Here is a 17,198-nt window from a genome sequence, read left to right on the forward strand (position 1 = left end):
CCACTGAGCCTTTGACAAGACAGTAAGTTTATGGCAGGAGTCCAGTTAGGTAGCAGATGAGAACTCAGACTTTACTCAGTGCTGTGTGACAGACACTCACAGCCCAGTGCACAGACGGAAGGAGCCTCCAGCTATGTCCAGCCAAGGACACTAAGTAGCTGACAAGACAGGACTTTGGACCCTCAGTATGTGCGCTCAGGGATCTAGAACCCTCGGTGCATGGGCAGGAGCTCAGCCAACAGTGGGTGAATCAACGACACAGGAGCTCAGCCAACAGTGAGTGAATCAAGGACACACATCCCAGGACCTGGGATGCTATGGTGAAAAGTTAGCACATAGTATTTTTCAACATATGCAAAGTATACCTTTAAAAAAAAAAGAAAGAAAAGCACCTGGTGTGGATTAAAGGATGAAGGTAGTGTGGGCATCTGGGGGGGGCAGCTGAGGGCTCAGCTCCCTCCCTCCCTCTCTCGACCTTCCAACTGTGCTGAGATCAGAGGTGTGGGGTTACTCTGTGTTTTGTTGTACACGTTAAATACTTAACATAATGGGAGGATTTGGGTTGGTCCCCCCGCCCCGCCCCCTCCTTTAAGCAAGCATTCTAGCCTCAGACTTGGAAAAGGGATTCTGAAGTGTGGATAAACACAACCCTGCACAATGGTAGCCAGAATTTTCCCAAGGGTGTAGGTCAGACGGAGGAGGAAGGAGAAAGCATTCTTAGAGAATAGGTCTCCAAGTGTCTACACTGGGCCACCCAGAACCAGCGTGGGCCATGGCACTCCTTGGCCCCAGTGTCCCCTGCCACAATCCCCAGCTGGACAAACAAAAAGGAAGCAGAAGTTGCTAAAGGCTCTATTTCCTTCCCTTGAGAAAGCTCAGGTGCAAGCAACAATGCAGAGCAGCCTGCCAAGAGGAAATGTGGGGGAGAGACGAGATGCACTTGGCCCTTAGGAAAGTACCACAAGCTCTGTGACAGCCTAAGGGGCTCAACACAGCAGCTGCCTCCACCACAGGCCGTCTCCCCACACCAGCCTGCCTGTCCCCAGCCTCGGCCTCCCTTGCCTCCAGGCCCCCCCCCACCTCTCACCTCTCCCCCAGCTCCTTGTGCTCCAGCTCCAGGTTCCTGTGCAGCGTCTTCAGGCAGCTGTGCTGGCGGATGAGGGCCTCATACTCTGAGGACTGGCACTCGTACAGGGTGCCCAGGTGCTTGTGGTCCTGCAGCAGGGCTTCATAGACGGCTGCCAGCTGCTCCTGCTGCTGCTGCAGACCCTCGTGCTCGGCCTCCTTGGCAGCCTGCTGGCTCTGCAACACCGTGTACTGTGCACTGAGCGCTGCGTTCTGGGAACTCAGTGTGGAATTCTCCACCTGGAGGGAGAGCAGAGAGCCCTGCGAGTGATCAGGCCGAGGATGACCAGCAACAGCCAGCCTCAGAGGGACCTCAAGGCAGGCCAGCCGGGGACAGTGCTACCGGAACTTGAGGACTTGGCTTAGGAAGTGGGGCCAACATGGCAAAACGCTGGCTGCGAGAAGGATATCATCCTGAGCCAACTCCAGAAATCATGTCCTCCGTCTACGTGAGCCCCTTGCATGTCATTACTGATTATTTTTAAAGCCTATTTTCTTGAGTACCAGATAATACTGTCAACCAATTGATTTTTACATATTTATTTTTGTGCTGTTGGGGCCTGAACCAAGGACCTTGTGTACATGCTAAGCACTTTTATTAACGGGCCACATCTGACCACCTGAGTTTTTAAAGTATTCTAACACAACCCCAAGACATTAAAAACTGAACAGGGGCCAGAACTGCTCTTATATTAAAACCAGACAAAGACTTTTTCCAAAACAAAGTAACAAACCAACATCCTATTTTCTTATTTTAACAAAACAAACCCAACTTCTCTGCCAAGTAAGTTTCCTGTTTATTGTCTCTGCCCCATATGTAACTTTCCAACTTTTCCCAGAAATTACATTAATGAATAATTTTTCATTTCCCCATCACCTATAGACCACAGGATAAGCAGACTGAGGGGCTGGCCCTGCTGGCTGCTTCCAGCAGAGGGAAGCCAGGTCACAGCCTCATTTGCCCTCTATCAGCATAATACAGGTATACTGCACAGAAACTGTTCCACCAAGCTTAAAAAGAGACTGTATACATCTACGGTATACAGTAAGCCTCTTAGCAACCAGCCTGTCTCCAGGTCCCCCTGCCTGGCCTTGCAGCTCCCACGAGGCACCATTAGCGTCCTGCTACCTGCAGCTTCGCAGTCTGGGTCTGCAGCGTGGTGGTGTGCTCTTGCAGGAAGGCGCTCTGCTTCTGTAGGGTCAGGATCTGGCTGCTGAAGGACACGTTCTGAGTCTCCAAGTGCTGTAGTTGCTCCTTCAGCAGCTGCCTCTCGGCCTGAAGAGCTGCGTTCTAGGGGAGAAGCACGCGCCAGTTACACACAGCATGGTGAGCATAGGGCCTGGGGTTTTACTGAACCTTCAAGGGCAGAGGTAGCTGGGGGTCTTCAGGTACGGGAAGTTAATAGTTTCTGTCTTGGAAAAGGACAATGAATAGAATTTACAGAGACAATATAGGGACTACTGCCTGGGCCCTGGGGCATACAGGCACGAATGCCACTTACATGAGTCCCTTTGTTTCCTTTGGTGTGGAATACCCCAAAAGTACTTTTCTGTGAGCTGAAGCCACTCCCCCCACTGACTACAGAGCTCAAGCCCTCATCACTAGCTGTCCATATCCCTGAGACAGCGAGTGGAACAGGAAACTAACAAAGGCCGTATCTATTACGCCACTGATCAGGCTAAGAGGCAGGGCCCGGGCTGGTGCTACCCCTCATCAGCATGCCTTGGCGAAAGCCTCTAATGTTGTCTCAGCTCTCTTGTCCATTGAGAATCATCGGGATGGACTTCATGAAGTCACTGCTGTGAAACAAACAGAACTGGAGGACTTAGCATGCACTGGAGACCTTTTTCTGATAAGGGCCAAGAGTAAGTACTCTCAGGTCTGGTGGCCACATTATCTCTGTCCCAACGACGAAAGCTGCCCCTGCCCTGGCAGTGGGAAAGCAGCCAGAGCACGTGCAAATATAAAAGGTGCGGCTGCATGTCAATAAAGCTTTGCTTAGATACAGCTTGGGAGGAGAGGCTGGGATGCAGCTCTGGAAAACCCAACACGATGGGGATGAGGCTGGTGGATCTGCTCTGGGCGTGTCACAGCAGGTAGGCTTCAGCCCGGGAGACTGGGTGTGCTCCCCCTGGGCCAGGACAACTCAGCAGTGACAGTCTGCTATACTGGGACACCTGCAAACAGTGTGGTCACTTTGCGGGCAGCCCACTCACACTGCGCTCCAGCTCGATGGCCCGGTCCTTCACACGGAGTAGCTCCATGGTGGCCTCTTTATGGCTGGGCTCCCAGGCCTCCTTCTCTTGGTGACTGGTGACCTTGCCCGGAGGGCGCTTCAGTGCGTTCTGTGCCTTGTCTCCACCCTCTTGGGTCTGCCTCAGCTGCTCATGTTCTTTCTTTATCTGCAGGCCATGTTGAAAAGCAGACTCAGGTGGGAAGGAGCCGCGCAGGAACCCCAGGAGTGGGTAGGGAGGGACCCCTCACAGAGTCTCAGACACCCACCCACGCACCCCCCCCCCCCGAGGAGGGATGGGCCATGTGTTCCTCCCCCAAAAAAGGAAAGGTGGGGATGTGAACTCATGCCTGCCTCAGGCCCCACCTTAGTTACATGTCTACAGCTCTTATTGGTTGCCTGAGCCTCCAGTCTATGCCACACAATAGAGGCAAACCAGGCACAATCAGTCAGTCATACATCTCACAGAGGCCTTGCCAGCTCTGCCTCTGTCTGACTTCAGATCCCAAATAACTCTGTAACCAGGGCATGTGCCACATGTTCAAAAAAGGGAAACCATATACGAGTCCACCCATAGATGGAGACTGGGATGCACACAAAAGTGTGCGCGTGTGTAAACCACCTTATTGACATGCGTGGAAAGTGTGAGAAAAGCATGTCTATATGTATATAGCGTGTGCACATGTGTTCATGTTCTCAACATGTACTTGTATGTGCCTAAGAGCTGACATATATTCATGAAGGTCCTGTCTCATCCAAGGGGCCTGCGGAGCCTGCAGGTCTTTACTTGGTCCTCTCGACTTTCTTATGTGCCTGTTCTTGACCTGGAAGTGTGGGACTGCCCTGAGCCCACTCACTGTGTATCTGCTTCCTCCCCACTATGTATCTGGCTCGTGTGTGCCCCTATACCCTGAGGTTGGCACCCTCAGGATCCTACATCTCGTCATCTGTCCAAAGCACTGCTCTTGGTAGCTCTGGGGAGGGTATGACCTCAGCCTGGCCCTTACCATCTGCAGCTCAATCTGGAGTTGGCGACTCAAGCTCTCTTTCTCTTCCACCTGTGCCTCCAAAAACACAATCTTTTCTTCTTTCATAGCCAGTGTTGTTTTCAAGGCTGATTCGGTTTTGCCTTTTCTGACAACATAAAGAGACAATAATAGTACAGTCTTCATCCCCTTCACCTCTAATCCCATCTCCCTGTGGTCATCTTCCCACTAAGCTGGTTTTATCTGCCACCAGCAGAAGGTGTCCCAGGGACCCTGGGAGCCAAACCCATTGCCTAGACCCCTTACAGGGGGTGGGAGAAGAGGCTGTTTCTTCAGCTGACACATCTGTAACACCATCACACAAAATACTATGACTCCATGTTACAGCCACCTCTTAAAGAAGTGTTCTTTCACAAACACTTTACAGACAGGGAGACTCCATCTCAGAAAACCCCAGATCTCGGTCCAGGGTCACAAGACCAGGCGTGTGGCAGGCCTGCAGCCTTCCCACTGCAACAAACATGTCAAAGCAGGCATGTGAATCTTGTTGGCTACAAATCCAGAAAAGGGTTGCCAATACTAGATTTCTTTGAAAAGCCATGCTGTTCAAGGAAAGCAGAGCTGGGAAAAACTGCAAACATCGAATTAAAAAGAGAAGTGGCTCTTCCTGTGGCTGGGTGCAGGTCAGTCTGGAGCCTGTCACACACGCAGGAGGCCCTGGGGTTATTGGCCAGAACCACACATAGTCTTTTTATCACACAAAACAATCTCCTTCCATATCTCCTGAGACTCCTAGGGCCAAGACCTGAGCCGCCTAGGACAGACACGGAGTCGAGCCACACAGTGACCCAGAAGTTCAGCCTCATCAGAGCAGAGCGGTAGGTAATGCAAGGTGCCCGCCGTCCTTACCCGTCACCGTGACCGTCATCCTCCTGCAGCAACAGGTCCTTGCTGAGGCCGACCTTCTCCAGCTCCTGGCTCAGCTTGTCCAGCTCGCTGCTTAGCTGCTGGCTCTTCAACTTCTCCAGCACCAGGTCCTGCAAGACAGGAAACACCACTGTGGATGGGAGTCACAGCTTTGAGCCATCTCTTCCCCAAACCTGTTGGTTTCAGATGTTTCAGGCAAGCAGGCTGGCTGATGGTGTGGTCAACTCCAGAATGCTCCACCAAAAGAAAGGGGTGAACAGCCTTTCCCAGCCCTCCTGTGCTGTGAACAACGGACCACGTGGCAACAGAGAACAGAACCGGAGTGCTCTTCAAAACGGGTCAGAAATACTGTTATGATGGCTTTTAGCAGCAAGTATTATTTCTACTAATATGACTGACATTTTAAAATTATACATTTAACAAGTAATTGAATATAAAGAAAGGAGATGTTGTTACTGTTATTTCTTTTTTTTTTTTTTTGAGATAGAGTCTAAGGTAACTCAGGGTGACCTTGGACTTGCTGTGTAATTGAGGATAAACCTGAACTTCAAATCTTCCTGCCTCTACCTCCAAGTACTAGTATTACAAACATGTACCACCATGCCTGATTCTGTGCTGGGATTCTAACTGAGGGAGGGCTTCATGGCTACTAGGCAAGCACGCTTCCATCCAAGCCACCATCTCCATGCTGGAAGAGTTTATTTTAAAGCCTGGCTTTGGTTAACCTTTCAGAATCCGGACGATGAGGTCGAGTTCATCTCCACGGTCCCCTTGGCTTCCATCCTCAAGCTCGCTGGGGGGAGCTATTACCTCCTGCCTGAGGCACAGATATCCCTCCGACCAAATCATATGCAGAATAGTACCCCCACCGTGCAATTTTCCAGACAGGTTAGTAGCTGGTGCCGAGTAGGCAGCTCTGGCAAGGGTTAGGGTTAGAATATCATGGGTCTGCATGAATCTGCACCAAGCAGAGGGGCACTGGCATGGGTTTGGTTCTGACAGCCTTCTAACCTGCCATGGCCACCACCCATACCTAGTGCTGCGATGGAGGAGTTCTAGGTCAAAGCCCTTTGGAGGTGGGCATTCAGGAGACTGAGACAGGAAGATCAAGAGTTCAAGGGTAGCCCGGGCTATATAGAGAATCCCAGACTAGCCTGAGCAAGATTCTGTTTTCAAAATAAAAAACAGGAGCAGGATAGCACCCTGGATTGGTAAATCCCAGGACAGATGGCAGACTGCTGTCCAGACTGTGGTGAGTGGCAAGTGCATCTCTGTAACAAGCTCTGGAGGTCCTTGGGTAGGTGGTGACTGCATCACAGCCCACACTGCCAACACTCTACAGACATGGACTGTGGGTGGCACGTAGGGCTTCAGCCCCTCCCTGGCTCACCTACACCAACAGCTGCCTTTTGTCACGGCTCTGGGCTCACTTTGAAATCGCTTTCCTTCTCTCACCAGGCACATAGCAGCCTGTAGTCGCCTTAGGCTGAGCTCCAGAGAGCATCATCATCTCTCTCCCTTGATCCTCTACTGCCATGTGCTGAGGAGCCAGGACGCTCCGCTATGGGATGGTTTAATCACAAGCTGGAAGGAGCCTGGTACCTGAATCAGTGAGCGGAAGACTCCTGGAACATAGGCTGAGACAAAACCTGCAGGTTGGACCACCCAGACGCTAATGCTGTCCTCTAGAGCTATACCGTAAACAAGCACCCGACAATCCAAAGAGACACCAGGGAAGCACAGGATGCCACAGGCTAAATGGTCACACACTTTGGTCCCATTGCTCCAGTTCCAGGAACACGTCCTTTACAAAGTGCCTGATGTGTCCAAGGATGTCCAAGACCACTGAAGCGGGAAGAGCTGGGGACGCTGCTCAGAGAGCATGCTCAAGACTGCGTGTTCTCAATCCTCAACACCAAAGAGGAAGAAAAAGACCCCAAGCCCCAAACAAAACAGCGGGGAATACTGGAAACAATCTAAGGGGCCTATAATTAGCAAAGTAAATCTGTAGGCTTTAGTATCTTGGCTTTCAAACCTGTTCACTGTGGGGACAGTGACTCTGCAGCCAAGGGCATTTGCTGACAAGCCTGGCAACCAGAACCCAAATGTTGGGACGACAGAAAAGACTCCCTCTCACACATGCCTACAGACACACACATACAAAAGTAAATAAATAAATGGAAGAAAAGAAAACCATGACCCAAAACCCGAAATCTGCTTCATGTGGGAAGACTGGAAAATGTAATTAAAAGGAAAAACCCAATAGCTTGACCATTGTGGTCTGGAATGGAGCAGTCTTCTGGCGCGTGATTGTCTTGGGGTTCTTTTGACTTTTTAGTTAATTTCTGGGAATCTTAGTTTTACCCCAGGCTAGCAAATATACATGGCTCAATGCTGGCTCTGAGTGCTGGGCAAAGCCAGAGCGCTAGAGCCCATCAGTCACTGGGAGGTGGGGGGACACCACAGGCACCGAGAGCTGAGTAAGCTTCCTATGGGCAGGATATCAGGTGTGTGTGCTCAGCGCATCTTCTACTTACGGCATTCAGTCTACAGGGAGTCCATGGGGGGCGGGGGTGGGTGGGGACACAAGCCTTTGTGGGTGGAGGGACACCAGCATGGGGGCACAGAGTAGGAGGAAATGCTTACCACAGGGTCATCAGTGAGCAGTGAGACCACCCCAGTGCCTCTCACCCAGCCTCATCAGACTTTTAACTATCACATGCTCAGGCCCAGGGGAAAACATCTCAGGAGGACACACCAAGATCTCCCTGAACCTCCCCCCCGCCCCCTGAAAACAGGCCCATGTTGCCATTGCCCAACCTCGAGGCTCACCTCTCTCAGGGTGGTCAGCGTCCTCGTGTGCATGGTGACTTGCTTGGTGAGGTCCCTGTTGTCCTTCTCCAGCTCCTTCAGCTTGCTGCCCACGTCCCGGCAGCGGGCCAGCTCCTTGTCCAGCGCACGGCTCTCCTTCTCGGCCGCCGACAGCTTGGCAGCGCTGTCATCCAGGATGGCGTCCTTAAGCTCCACCTGCTGCCACAGGCGTCTGGCCTCCTTCTCTAGCAGTTTCTTGTCCTTCTCCAGCTGGGCCACCTCCTGCTCCAGGGCCTTCCTGTCCTCCTCGGCCCCCTCCAGCTGCTTGTGGGTGAGCTGGAGAGTCTCTAGGTCTCGCCTCAGGGCCTGGCGCTCGGCCTCCAGCTGGCTCAGCTCCCTCTGCAGCGCCTGAGACTTGTGGGTGCTGCTCTCCAAGCTGTGCTGCAGCTGCAGGTTCTCGGCGCTCACGCTCTGGTAGCTGAGCTCCAGCCGCTCCGACTTCTTGCTCAAGGTCTTGAGCAGCTCCACGTCCCTGCGCAGCTCCTCCTTCTCCCTCTCCAGCTGCCGGTTCTCCGTCTCAATCTGCGCCATCTTGGCGCTGGTGAAGCGCATGGCCTCCACCATCTTGCGCAGCTCTAGGTTCTCCTGACCCAGCTGCTGCTTGTCCCTCTCCAGGCCCTCGAGCTGCACAGACACGTTCTGCAGGGTGTCCAGGGACTTTCTCAGCGAGCGGTTCTCCAGCTCCAGACCCTGGCTCTGATGCTCCAGGGCCTCGACCTTCTCAGTGGCTGCCTTCAGGGAGGTCACCTCCTTGGTCAGCTGCTCATTCTCCTTCTCCAGCCGGTGCAGCTCCTTCTCCAGCGCCTCCGCCTGCTCTCCCTTCTCCTTGGCCTCCTCCAAGTCTCTGTGCAGCTGCTGCTTCTCCAACTCCAGCTGGCTGAGCTTGCTGCCCGCCTCTGTCACAGCCTGGTGGAGGGCTCTGTTCTCCTTCTCCACATCCTTCGTGCTGTTGACCTGCGGCCTCTCCCGCAGGGACCACACAGCCTGGTGGAGGTGGCCCTTCTCCTGTTCCAGATCCTTTATCTATAAACAAACATATTAGGCATGACCCAGACTCCACTCTGTCGTGGTCAGCAGGACCCAGTGGACACCCTGCCCACCTCCATGACCTCCTGCTGTGGCACATTCTAGTGTCCCCCAGTGTCTTCCTGAAGGACACACTGAACAGGCTGCTGCTCTCTATGCCTTGCTCCCTTCCTGTGTCTTCTCAACCTCGTGATCAGTGCCCCAAACAACCTTGCACAACGGCTCTAAAGAGGCCCTGCACGTCTACCCAGCAGCCCTCACCTCGTCTGGTCATAAAGATCCCCGAGCCTGCTGCGCGGTACGCACCTTCCACGCTGAGCTGCACGGACAGGGCCCACCTGTGCTCAGCATGTACAGTGCTGTCTCTGATCTCTCCCCAGTTCTTATCATCTACAACAGAAGCTAACAAACTAAAATACCGGATAACCCAGCTTTGCTCTTTATTCTCCACTTATTTCTCTCCAGAGTTTGGAGATGTCCAGTGGCTTTAGAATGGCCGGTTCCTGATGGCACCCCTGAGCTACTTATCAGTACCCTGACGCTTCGGATGCTGGAAGCAAGCAGAACCCTGCAGGTGTGCCAAGGTCTCACCCTTGTCACCAACAGCTTTTGGAAGTAAGTCATTGTCCTGTGTGCTGCAGAATGTTTAGCAGCCTCCACCCATGTCCTAGTTAGCTTTAACTGTCAACCTGACACAGCCTCAAGCCAGCAGAGAAGAGTCACAATTGAGGGACTACCCAGATCAGATTGGCCTCTGGGGATTGTCTTATTTATTGATGTAAGAGGGCCTCGTCCACCGTGGGCAGCATCATTCCCTATGCAGATAGTCCTGAGCTATATAGGAAAGCTAAGTAAGCAAGAGCCCGAGGAAGCCAGAGAAGAAGCATCCTCCTCCACCATTGCTGCTGTGTGTGTTTCCTGGATGTAATGCTGGGTGGGGTACCAAGCAGGCCTGCCTTCAAGTTCCTGCTTCCCCGACATCCCTCAATGATAGGCTGTTGCTACCTGTAAGGTGCAATCTTTCTTCCTCTATATTGCAGTCATGGTGTTTGTCACAGCCAGGAACTCTCCTACTTCCTTTCCAGTCAGAACAATCAGAGCTGTCTGGGGACACTACCCAGCGACATAGCCACCCTCCTCAGCTCCTCGTCCGGCATGTGTGAGTGCAACGGGGATGGCTGTGCCTACCTGCCTGGCCCTGTCCGCCTTCAGGGCCTCCATGCCACTCTGTAGCTGTTCCTTCTCTCGGATCAGCTCCTCACTCAGCGTCTCCAGGTCTTGGTTACTCTGCTTTTCTCTCTCCAGCTGCGTTTGTAACTTTTCAATCTGCAGATGTAAAGATCCAGCCTGTGACAATCAGTCTAACAAGATGAGCTGTGTTCAGACAGACAGACAGACAGACAGACCCTTCTCTGCCCAGGTTATTAATTATACAGGCCCTTGAGGGGACAAAAAATGTACCAGTGTCTCTCTGCAGCAATGTATTCCCTCAGTCCCTCAGTCATTGGCCTGACATGACCTGCACTTTCTGTCTGGGGTAAGAGAAGTCACTGGGCAGCAGCCTCCCCGTGTCTGTCCCAGGCTACCCAGGGTGCTGCACGTCCAATCTACTCTATGTCTTGCTTTTTCCCCCCTTGACGTCCTCCACTTCTGCTCAGGGTCAGACCGCATACCCAAAGCACCTAGCGCCACGTTCCCAACAAGGACTGTAGAGTTCCCTTCCCCTTCCTTATGTTTGGCGACCTTGTGCAGCTGCTCAGGTCCTGTCACTCTCCAGGTAAACCCATCATCAATCAAGCCTTGTCCCTTCTGCCCACTCTACTCCCTCCTACCATCCACTGCGGCTGCCCTAGGCCAGAATGTATTGTCCTGTCTGGACAATTTCCCTCCTATCACCGCCTACCAACACCAGGCTCTGATGGGGGAACCCACCAGTGTGCCCAAGCTTCCTAGAACACGAGTTCCCTACATAAGAGTTCTCCATATCTTCCATGGTATACAGAGAATAGGCTACAGGGCAGAGGTGACCCACACTGACTCTAGCCCAGCAAAAAGATACCCCAGGCTTTCCTGCCTGAGAACCCATGGAGTGGGAGGGTCCTTTCTTCAATGTCAGCTCTTTTTCATATTATACAAGACTGGGCGCCCATTTATAAAGACATTCCCTGCCTTACGACCACAGAGATCTAAGAGAACAAATCATGTGGTCACTTTTCCCATTTTTGCTTTGCTCTAAAAGACAAGGCATGAGATAGGAGCATCTCCTGCTGTCCTCTAAAGGCAGAGCAATCCCGTGACAGAGCTGTCACATGACACTCAGTGCTTAAAGTGGGGTAAGTGGTGAGCAGGTAAATGCAGCCACGTGGGTCCCTGAAATCCTTTCCACAGCAGGAAATGTGCACCACACCCCACGCAGAGGAGAGAAAGCAGCAGAGGTGGGGTCCCTGGGGCCTGGTTTCCTCCTGGCTTGTCCTCCAACCCCCACTGCCCTCCTCAGAGTCTGGCGGCAGACATGTTAAGGGCCCCGAAGGTCACCTTCTTGCTAAGCTGCTGGTTCTCCTTCTCCAGCTCCCCATACTTGAGGCTGCTCTCCTCCAGCGCCAGCGACGTGTCCCGCAGACCCTGGATGGTGCTCTGTAGGCTTTGGTTCTCCTTCTCCAGCTTCAGGATGCGGCTGGAGGCGCACTCATTCAGCTCAAAGACGAAGGATTTCCTGGAGGCTGGAGGGCCGAGTCCGTTAGGGTCTAGCATTTTGGGAACCCTGCTTCCACATTCTGACATAAGCTGAACCTGAGAGCTAGGCTTCCCCTCTTGCTCTCCATTCTCATCCCAGTAGGACTGCTGCTTCAGCACCCAACAGTGAGGTCCCCTGATGGCAGAATTGGGGCCCAATCAATCTAGAACTTAAGGAGAAACCAGATTACCTTGTGGGAGCCAACTGTGGGACCTGGGTCACTACACTGCTCACCTGACTGACTCAAGGGCCACAGACATTTTCTGTGCTCACTATAGGAGCAGTGGGCATCTACGCTGCTCGGCAGAGAGGGCAAAGTGATCAGGTGACTGAGGGCAAAGAAAAGCTGGGCATGTATGTATGTATGTATGTATGTATATACCCATTGTTGGACAGTCTGGGTTAAAACCTTGACATTAGAGATTTCTTCCAAGTTCACAATTATGCTGAAGGAAAGTCAGAGCATACACGCCAGCCGCTTTAGACTTCTCAGTGAGACTGGAGAGAGCTCAATGCTTTAAAAGTCATCTACTCTGCTTTTAAACAACCCAGCCCTTTCTTGGGAGTCAAGCACTAGACTCCCCTCCTACGAGCAGACGCAAGGCTTCAGGTTAAGTCACAGAGCTTCTCAAGAGGAACTTGTAGGCCTGACACACCCTAAGGAAACGGTCAGGGCTATTCCTCAGGCCCTAGTCTGCCCAGAGTTCACACTGTTGCTCTGTATTGTAACCCTAAGTACGGCCCTCCTCCCCTCCCCCCAGATCTGACTGCCTCAGGGACAAAGAAATCCTCACATAACCATGTGGTGCTATGTGAGCTTGCTCCTTAGTTAAATAAAGATGCCTATTGCCTATAGCGGGCAGAAGAGAGAGAGGTAGGTGGCAGAAGAGAGGTAGGTGGCAGAAGAGAGGTAGGTGGCAGAAGAGAGGTAGGTGGCAGAAGAGAGGTAGGTGGCAGAAGAGAGGTAGGTGGAGCTTTGGTTGCCAGACTTGGGGTCTGAGGCAAAGACCATGAGGAGGAGAGGAGAGGAGAGCTGAGAGCTGAAAGCAAAGAGAGAGAAGATGCCATGGGTAAGGGGCTGTGAGAACTGGCCACGAGGGTTGGTCAGCTGGAGTACGAGCAGCCCAGATGGAACGTGGCAAGTTTTATCTCAGGGTTATTGACAGGGAAGTAGACAAGATAGCATAGAGGGTGGATACCTGCCCAGCTCTAGTGCTGTTAAGGCTTCTTATAAAATAAAGGTTTTGTGTCTTTTATTTGGGAACTAAATGATCAAAGGTGGGGTAGAAACCCCGATTAATGTTCATTACAACCCTGTGCTGAAGATGGTGTCTGTCTGTCCTCTCCTGACTCTAACGCATCACCCAGGGGCTCTGACAGGGTACTGAGGTCCACAGCAGAGGCATCAACGCATGTTCAAATGCTATGTGTGATGCATGTGTTTGGATCCTTGGGCAACTATAAGGACCGGGGAGTGTGTCCTCTGCAGTGATATCATCTATCAGAGCAACAGTACAGACCCGACAGGCTAGACTATCCTAAAGCCACAACGGAAATAGTGGGAGGGGTCCATGACAACAACGTAGTATGTCCAATTCTAGCATCAACACGGGCTCAGAGATGCTCCAGAGGCCTCCTCTCAGTTAGCTAAAGAAAATAATCTAGCCATAATGGATCCTGAAGAAGAACCTACAACCACACTTTCTAATGACTTATCCTGTAGAGGACTCACCATCAAAAAAAAACTCCCCATCTCCTTGCAACAGAGATTATTATAGAAAACCTCAACCAATCAAATTCAGAGAACAAATGATCAGGTGGTGCCCAGGCCCAGTTGACATATTTACAATATAAATCCTGCAGAATTGTTCACAGCAGAAGAGGGGGCGAGAAGACTGGTTGCAGGAGCCAGGAGTAAATGTCACAGAAGCTACACCGTGAAGCCGCATCATGGCTGCCTAAAAAGACCTGAACAGGACAACACCAGCAGCCAAGCTAACATGCAAGTGGGAAATGACATGCATGGGACCTCAACCTAGACAAAGAACTACAGGCAACTAAGGGGAGCTGAAAGCAGGAGAAAGAGCCGTCTCCAAGGAAGAACTCCAACAAACACACAAACAAGCAACAGTGTGTGGACAAGGTAGAGTGCGCTTATATATTTAGCTCTGTGTGTGAGTGTGTGTGTGTAAAACAACAGTTAAAGAAAGAGGCCATAAATTTGAAAGAAAGCAAGGGGATGCATAAGAAGAGTTGGAGAGAGGAAACCAAAGGGGAAAACCAAAGGGAGGAAATGATCTAATTATATTTTAATTAATTAAAAAATAATTAAAAAAAAAAGAACCTAAGTATAAAGTCCCTTATCCTAAAATAAAAGTTCACTAACTCAACCTGTGGCCATTTGGACATATTTCTGCAACATATGTGTGGAGGTCATTTTGATAATGGTGAAATCTATATAAATTTACCATTTTATATGTTTTTAATATTTTAGTGTGTGTGCGCGCACGCACGTGGACACAGAGGACAAGTTGTAGGAGTTGCCTCTCTTCCTAGGCATCGAATTCAGGTTATCAGGCTTGGCAGCACACAGCTTTACCTGCTGAGCTGTCTCACTGGCCTCATGTTCGGCATTTTTAAAGGTTCACCACCACGGCACTAGGGACATGCACGGCTTGGCCACCATCAGCAGGGTCCATCTTTCTCATTCTTCCATACCGAGACTTGGGACAGAATAATATTCACGTTCCTACAGCTTAACAACGGTACCAATAGCAAGTGGCTTGCCACTAACTAAAGCAAGCTCCACGCTGAGCACAAAGGCTTACTCATCAGACCACCCAGCAACCAAGACTCACAACAACATAAATGAGGCCAGGTAAGGCTAAAGCCTGTCTCCTCACATGTCCACTCGGCATGATGATGCAAGCTACAGTTTAAGGGCTTGGTATCACTCCAGGTTACTCGGCTAACAAGCACGAAACCTGCTCCTTAGGCCAGGCCTTTCCAAGTCTTTCTGAGAGGCCATAGGCGCTGCTCAGTGGTAAGGGGTGCGCTCAGTATGTTCGAGGCACTGACTTCAATCCTCCATCCAAGAAGAACAATCTGAAACATTAGAGGCAGGCACAGCTCAACCCTAGCTATTCAGGAGAATGGGGCAGGAGATCACCTGAGCCCAGGAGTTTGAAGCCTGTCTGGGCAGCATAGTGAGACTAACCAACACTATCATTAAGAATAAGTCACTAGCCCAGAGAGACGGCTCAGCAGTTAGGAGCACTGGCTGTTCTTGAGGACCTGCGTTCAGTTCGCAACACTCACATGGCAGCTCATAGTCGTAGCTCCAGTTCCAAGAGATCCAAGACCCTCTAGACTATATACGTGGCCAAAACAAACACATAAGTCATGTGACCAGTGAGTCAAAAGGCATGGATGTCACACAACCTGATGACCTGGGTCTGAGCCCAGCACCACATGGTGAAGGAAGAACCAATTCCCACAAATTCTCCTGACTTCCGCATACGCATACACATATAAATAAATGAAATTTTATAACAATAATAATAGAATAAATAAAACATGTCCATGTCTGAACCTTAACGGGTTCATAAACTATACCAAGCAGTGTGAACTGTTCGGGCCTTTGAAGCAGGCCCTGAGGGTGTGAACTGCTTCTCCAGCCCACCAGGGGGCAGACTTGAAACTTCACAGGAGAGACAATGCTTTTCCCACCCGGTGTGGCTCCCAGTCGCCTCACTCAGCTCAGTACACAGGCACCAAAGCAGACACAACTCAGTGTCCACAGACACAAGTTAACTCAATCCTTTCAAGTTCAGAGCTGGTAAGAGCACTGGAAGAAATAACCTTGGCAGTATTCTCAGGGACCTTTTATCAGCATCTTTCAAACCTACAATAAGCCAACCGCCCCCACCGGCTCTCTAAAGTGCTAAGTCAACACTAACTTGCCATCGGGTGCATGGGAAAGGTGAACAAGGCTATTTTCAAACACAGGAATTGGCTTATTGTTTGTTGGGCTCTGGAGCTTCCTGCTGCAGTGCTGACTGGGGTCCCACACCCTTCCCATAATGGACACCTTATCTCAGGGTACCAGCAGAGGGCAGCAGCACTTGCCAGGAAGGAGGACTCCCCCCCCCCCCCCCCCCAGCAGGGAAGATCCATAAAGAGCCTGGGACTGGGGAGCAGCCGCCACCACTTAGCATTGCCACCAGGGAGATGGGATAAGCAGCAGCCATCCTGCCCAATTATGTAAATGAACAGCGCAAATAATGTCCGGGGTACATTTATAATAAGGATTAGTGACCACTGGGGACACTTCCTGGTGTCAGGGCTTTCTGTCATCGCGAAGAGAGCTGTGATCTGGAAGCTCCTGAGAGTGCATATGGGAAACCAAGAAATCCCAACACTTCATTTGTAGTTTACTTCCAGACATTGGGGCTGCCAGGCCACTTACATTTCCCCTGGGGAGAGCTATAATGAAACAGCTCCAAATGGCACTTGAGGAAATCACATTTAGTTGTGTAAATGTGGGTGGGTTGCTAGGAAGACTCGGAGCCAAAGGCTCAGCTCCGGGGTAAGCAGCAGTGGCTGAGACGGGGCTGGACCCCGGGCACAGGCGCTGCCTACCGTCGGACAAGTCTGCGTTCTTGGACAGCTGCTCCAGTTCCCAGCCAAGGTGGGCCGACTCTTTCATGCTCTGCTTCTGAGCCATCTCCAGAACCATGTATTCTTCCAGCAGCTTCTCAATTTGTTTCTTGTCTGCATCCCGATCCTAGGGCAGAAAGAGGGAAAAGTGTGAGGACGGGTCTGACTGGCCTCAGACGCGCAGTATCTCCTCTCTCCTCTGCAGGTGACAGCATGCTTCCTGCCAGACAGAGAGAGAGCTATAACATTTCTACTTAGGTCAAGAAGGAAGTCCTGGAGCCGGGCGTGGTGGCACACGCCTTTAATCCCAGCACTTGGGAGGCAGAGGCAGGTGGATTTCTGAGTTCGAGGCCAGCCTGGTCTACAGAGTGAGTTCCAGGACAGCCAGGGCTATACAGAGACACCCTGTCTCAAAAAACCAAAAAAAAAAAAAAGGAAGTCTGAGGTCTCAGTGAACACTCTCTGAGCATAGGGACACAAGGAACACTGTGCTGAGACAGGCGCTCTGGTGATGGGTACTTGTTGGTTCTAAGTAGGTCTCTGCAGCTTCAAGTGCTGTGATAGGTATGGCATGCCAATGCTCAACATGAGAGCCACTGAGGACCCCTTGAAAAGGACACACCTGTGTTCACCCTT

At 51.4% G+C, this 17,198-nt stretch overlaps 1 protein-coding gene and 1 long non-coding RNA gene across 9 annotated transcripts in view; one reads left to right on the forward strand and one right to left on the reverse strand.

The window, feature by feature from the left end:
• The window catches only part of Ccdc88c (coiled-coil domain containing 88C), a 117,833-nt gene that overhangs the window by 25,224 nt on the left and 75,411 nt on the right, over nucleotides 1-17,198 (reverse strand). For all 5 annotated transcript variants that reach the window (XR_381542.4, XM_006516188.3, XM_011244166.3 and 2 more), the window contains 9 exons: nucleotides 16,545-16,689; nucleotides 11,705-11,889; nucleotides 10,358-10,495; nucleotides 8,105-9,166; nucleotides 5,255-5,382; nucleotides 4,367-4,493; nucleotides 3,343-3,528; nucleotides 2,255-2,416; nucleotides 1,088-1,365 (listed from right to left, as the gene is read on the reverse strand). Coding sequence is in view for 4 of the 5 variants with exons in the window: in XM_006516188.3 (XP_006516251.1) it covers nucleotides 1,088-1,365; nucleotides 2,255-2,416; nucleotides 3,343-3,528; nucleotides 4,367-4,493; nucleotides 5,255-5,382; nucleotides 8,105-9,166; nucleotides 10,358-10,495; nucleotides 11,705-11,889; nucleotides 16,545-16,689 (2,411 nt within the window). In the remaining variant the exon portion in view is untranslated. The remainder of the gene's footprint in view (nucleotides 1-1,087; nucleotides 1,366-2,254; nucleotides 2,417-3,342; nucleotides 3,529-4,366; nucleotides 4,494-5,254; nucleotides 5,383-8,104; nucleotides 9,167-10,357; nucleotides 10,496-11,704; nucleotides 11,890-16,544; nucleotides 16,690-17,198) is intronic.
• On the forward strand, nucleotides 1,362-7,478 carry A630072L19Rik. Of its 4 annotated transcripts, none has more exons than XR_003950128.1 (5): nucleotides 1,362-1,909; nucleotides 2,009-5,610; nucleotides 6,005-6,160; nucleotides 6,461-6,524; nucleotides 6,731-7,478. It is a non-coding gene; the product is annotated as an RIKEN cDNA A630072L19 gene (long non-coding RNA). The 4 variants fall into 4 exon arrangements; XR_003950127.1 differs by lacking the exon at nucleotides 1,362-1,909 and having other exon boundaries at nucleotides 2,391-2,452; nucleotides 2,878-5,610; XR_003950130.1 differs by lacking the exon at nucleotides 1,362-1,909 and having other exon boundaries at nucleotides 2,416-2,991; nucleotides 5,134-5,610.

Source organism: Mus musculus, chromosome 12 (genome assembly GCF_000001635.26).
Source record: "Mus musculus strain C57BL/6J chromosome 12, GRCm38.p6 C57BL/6J".
NCBI classification, from domain to species: domain Eukaryota; kingdom Metazoa; phylum Chordata; class Mammalia; order Rodentia; family Muridae; genus Mus; species Mus musculus.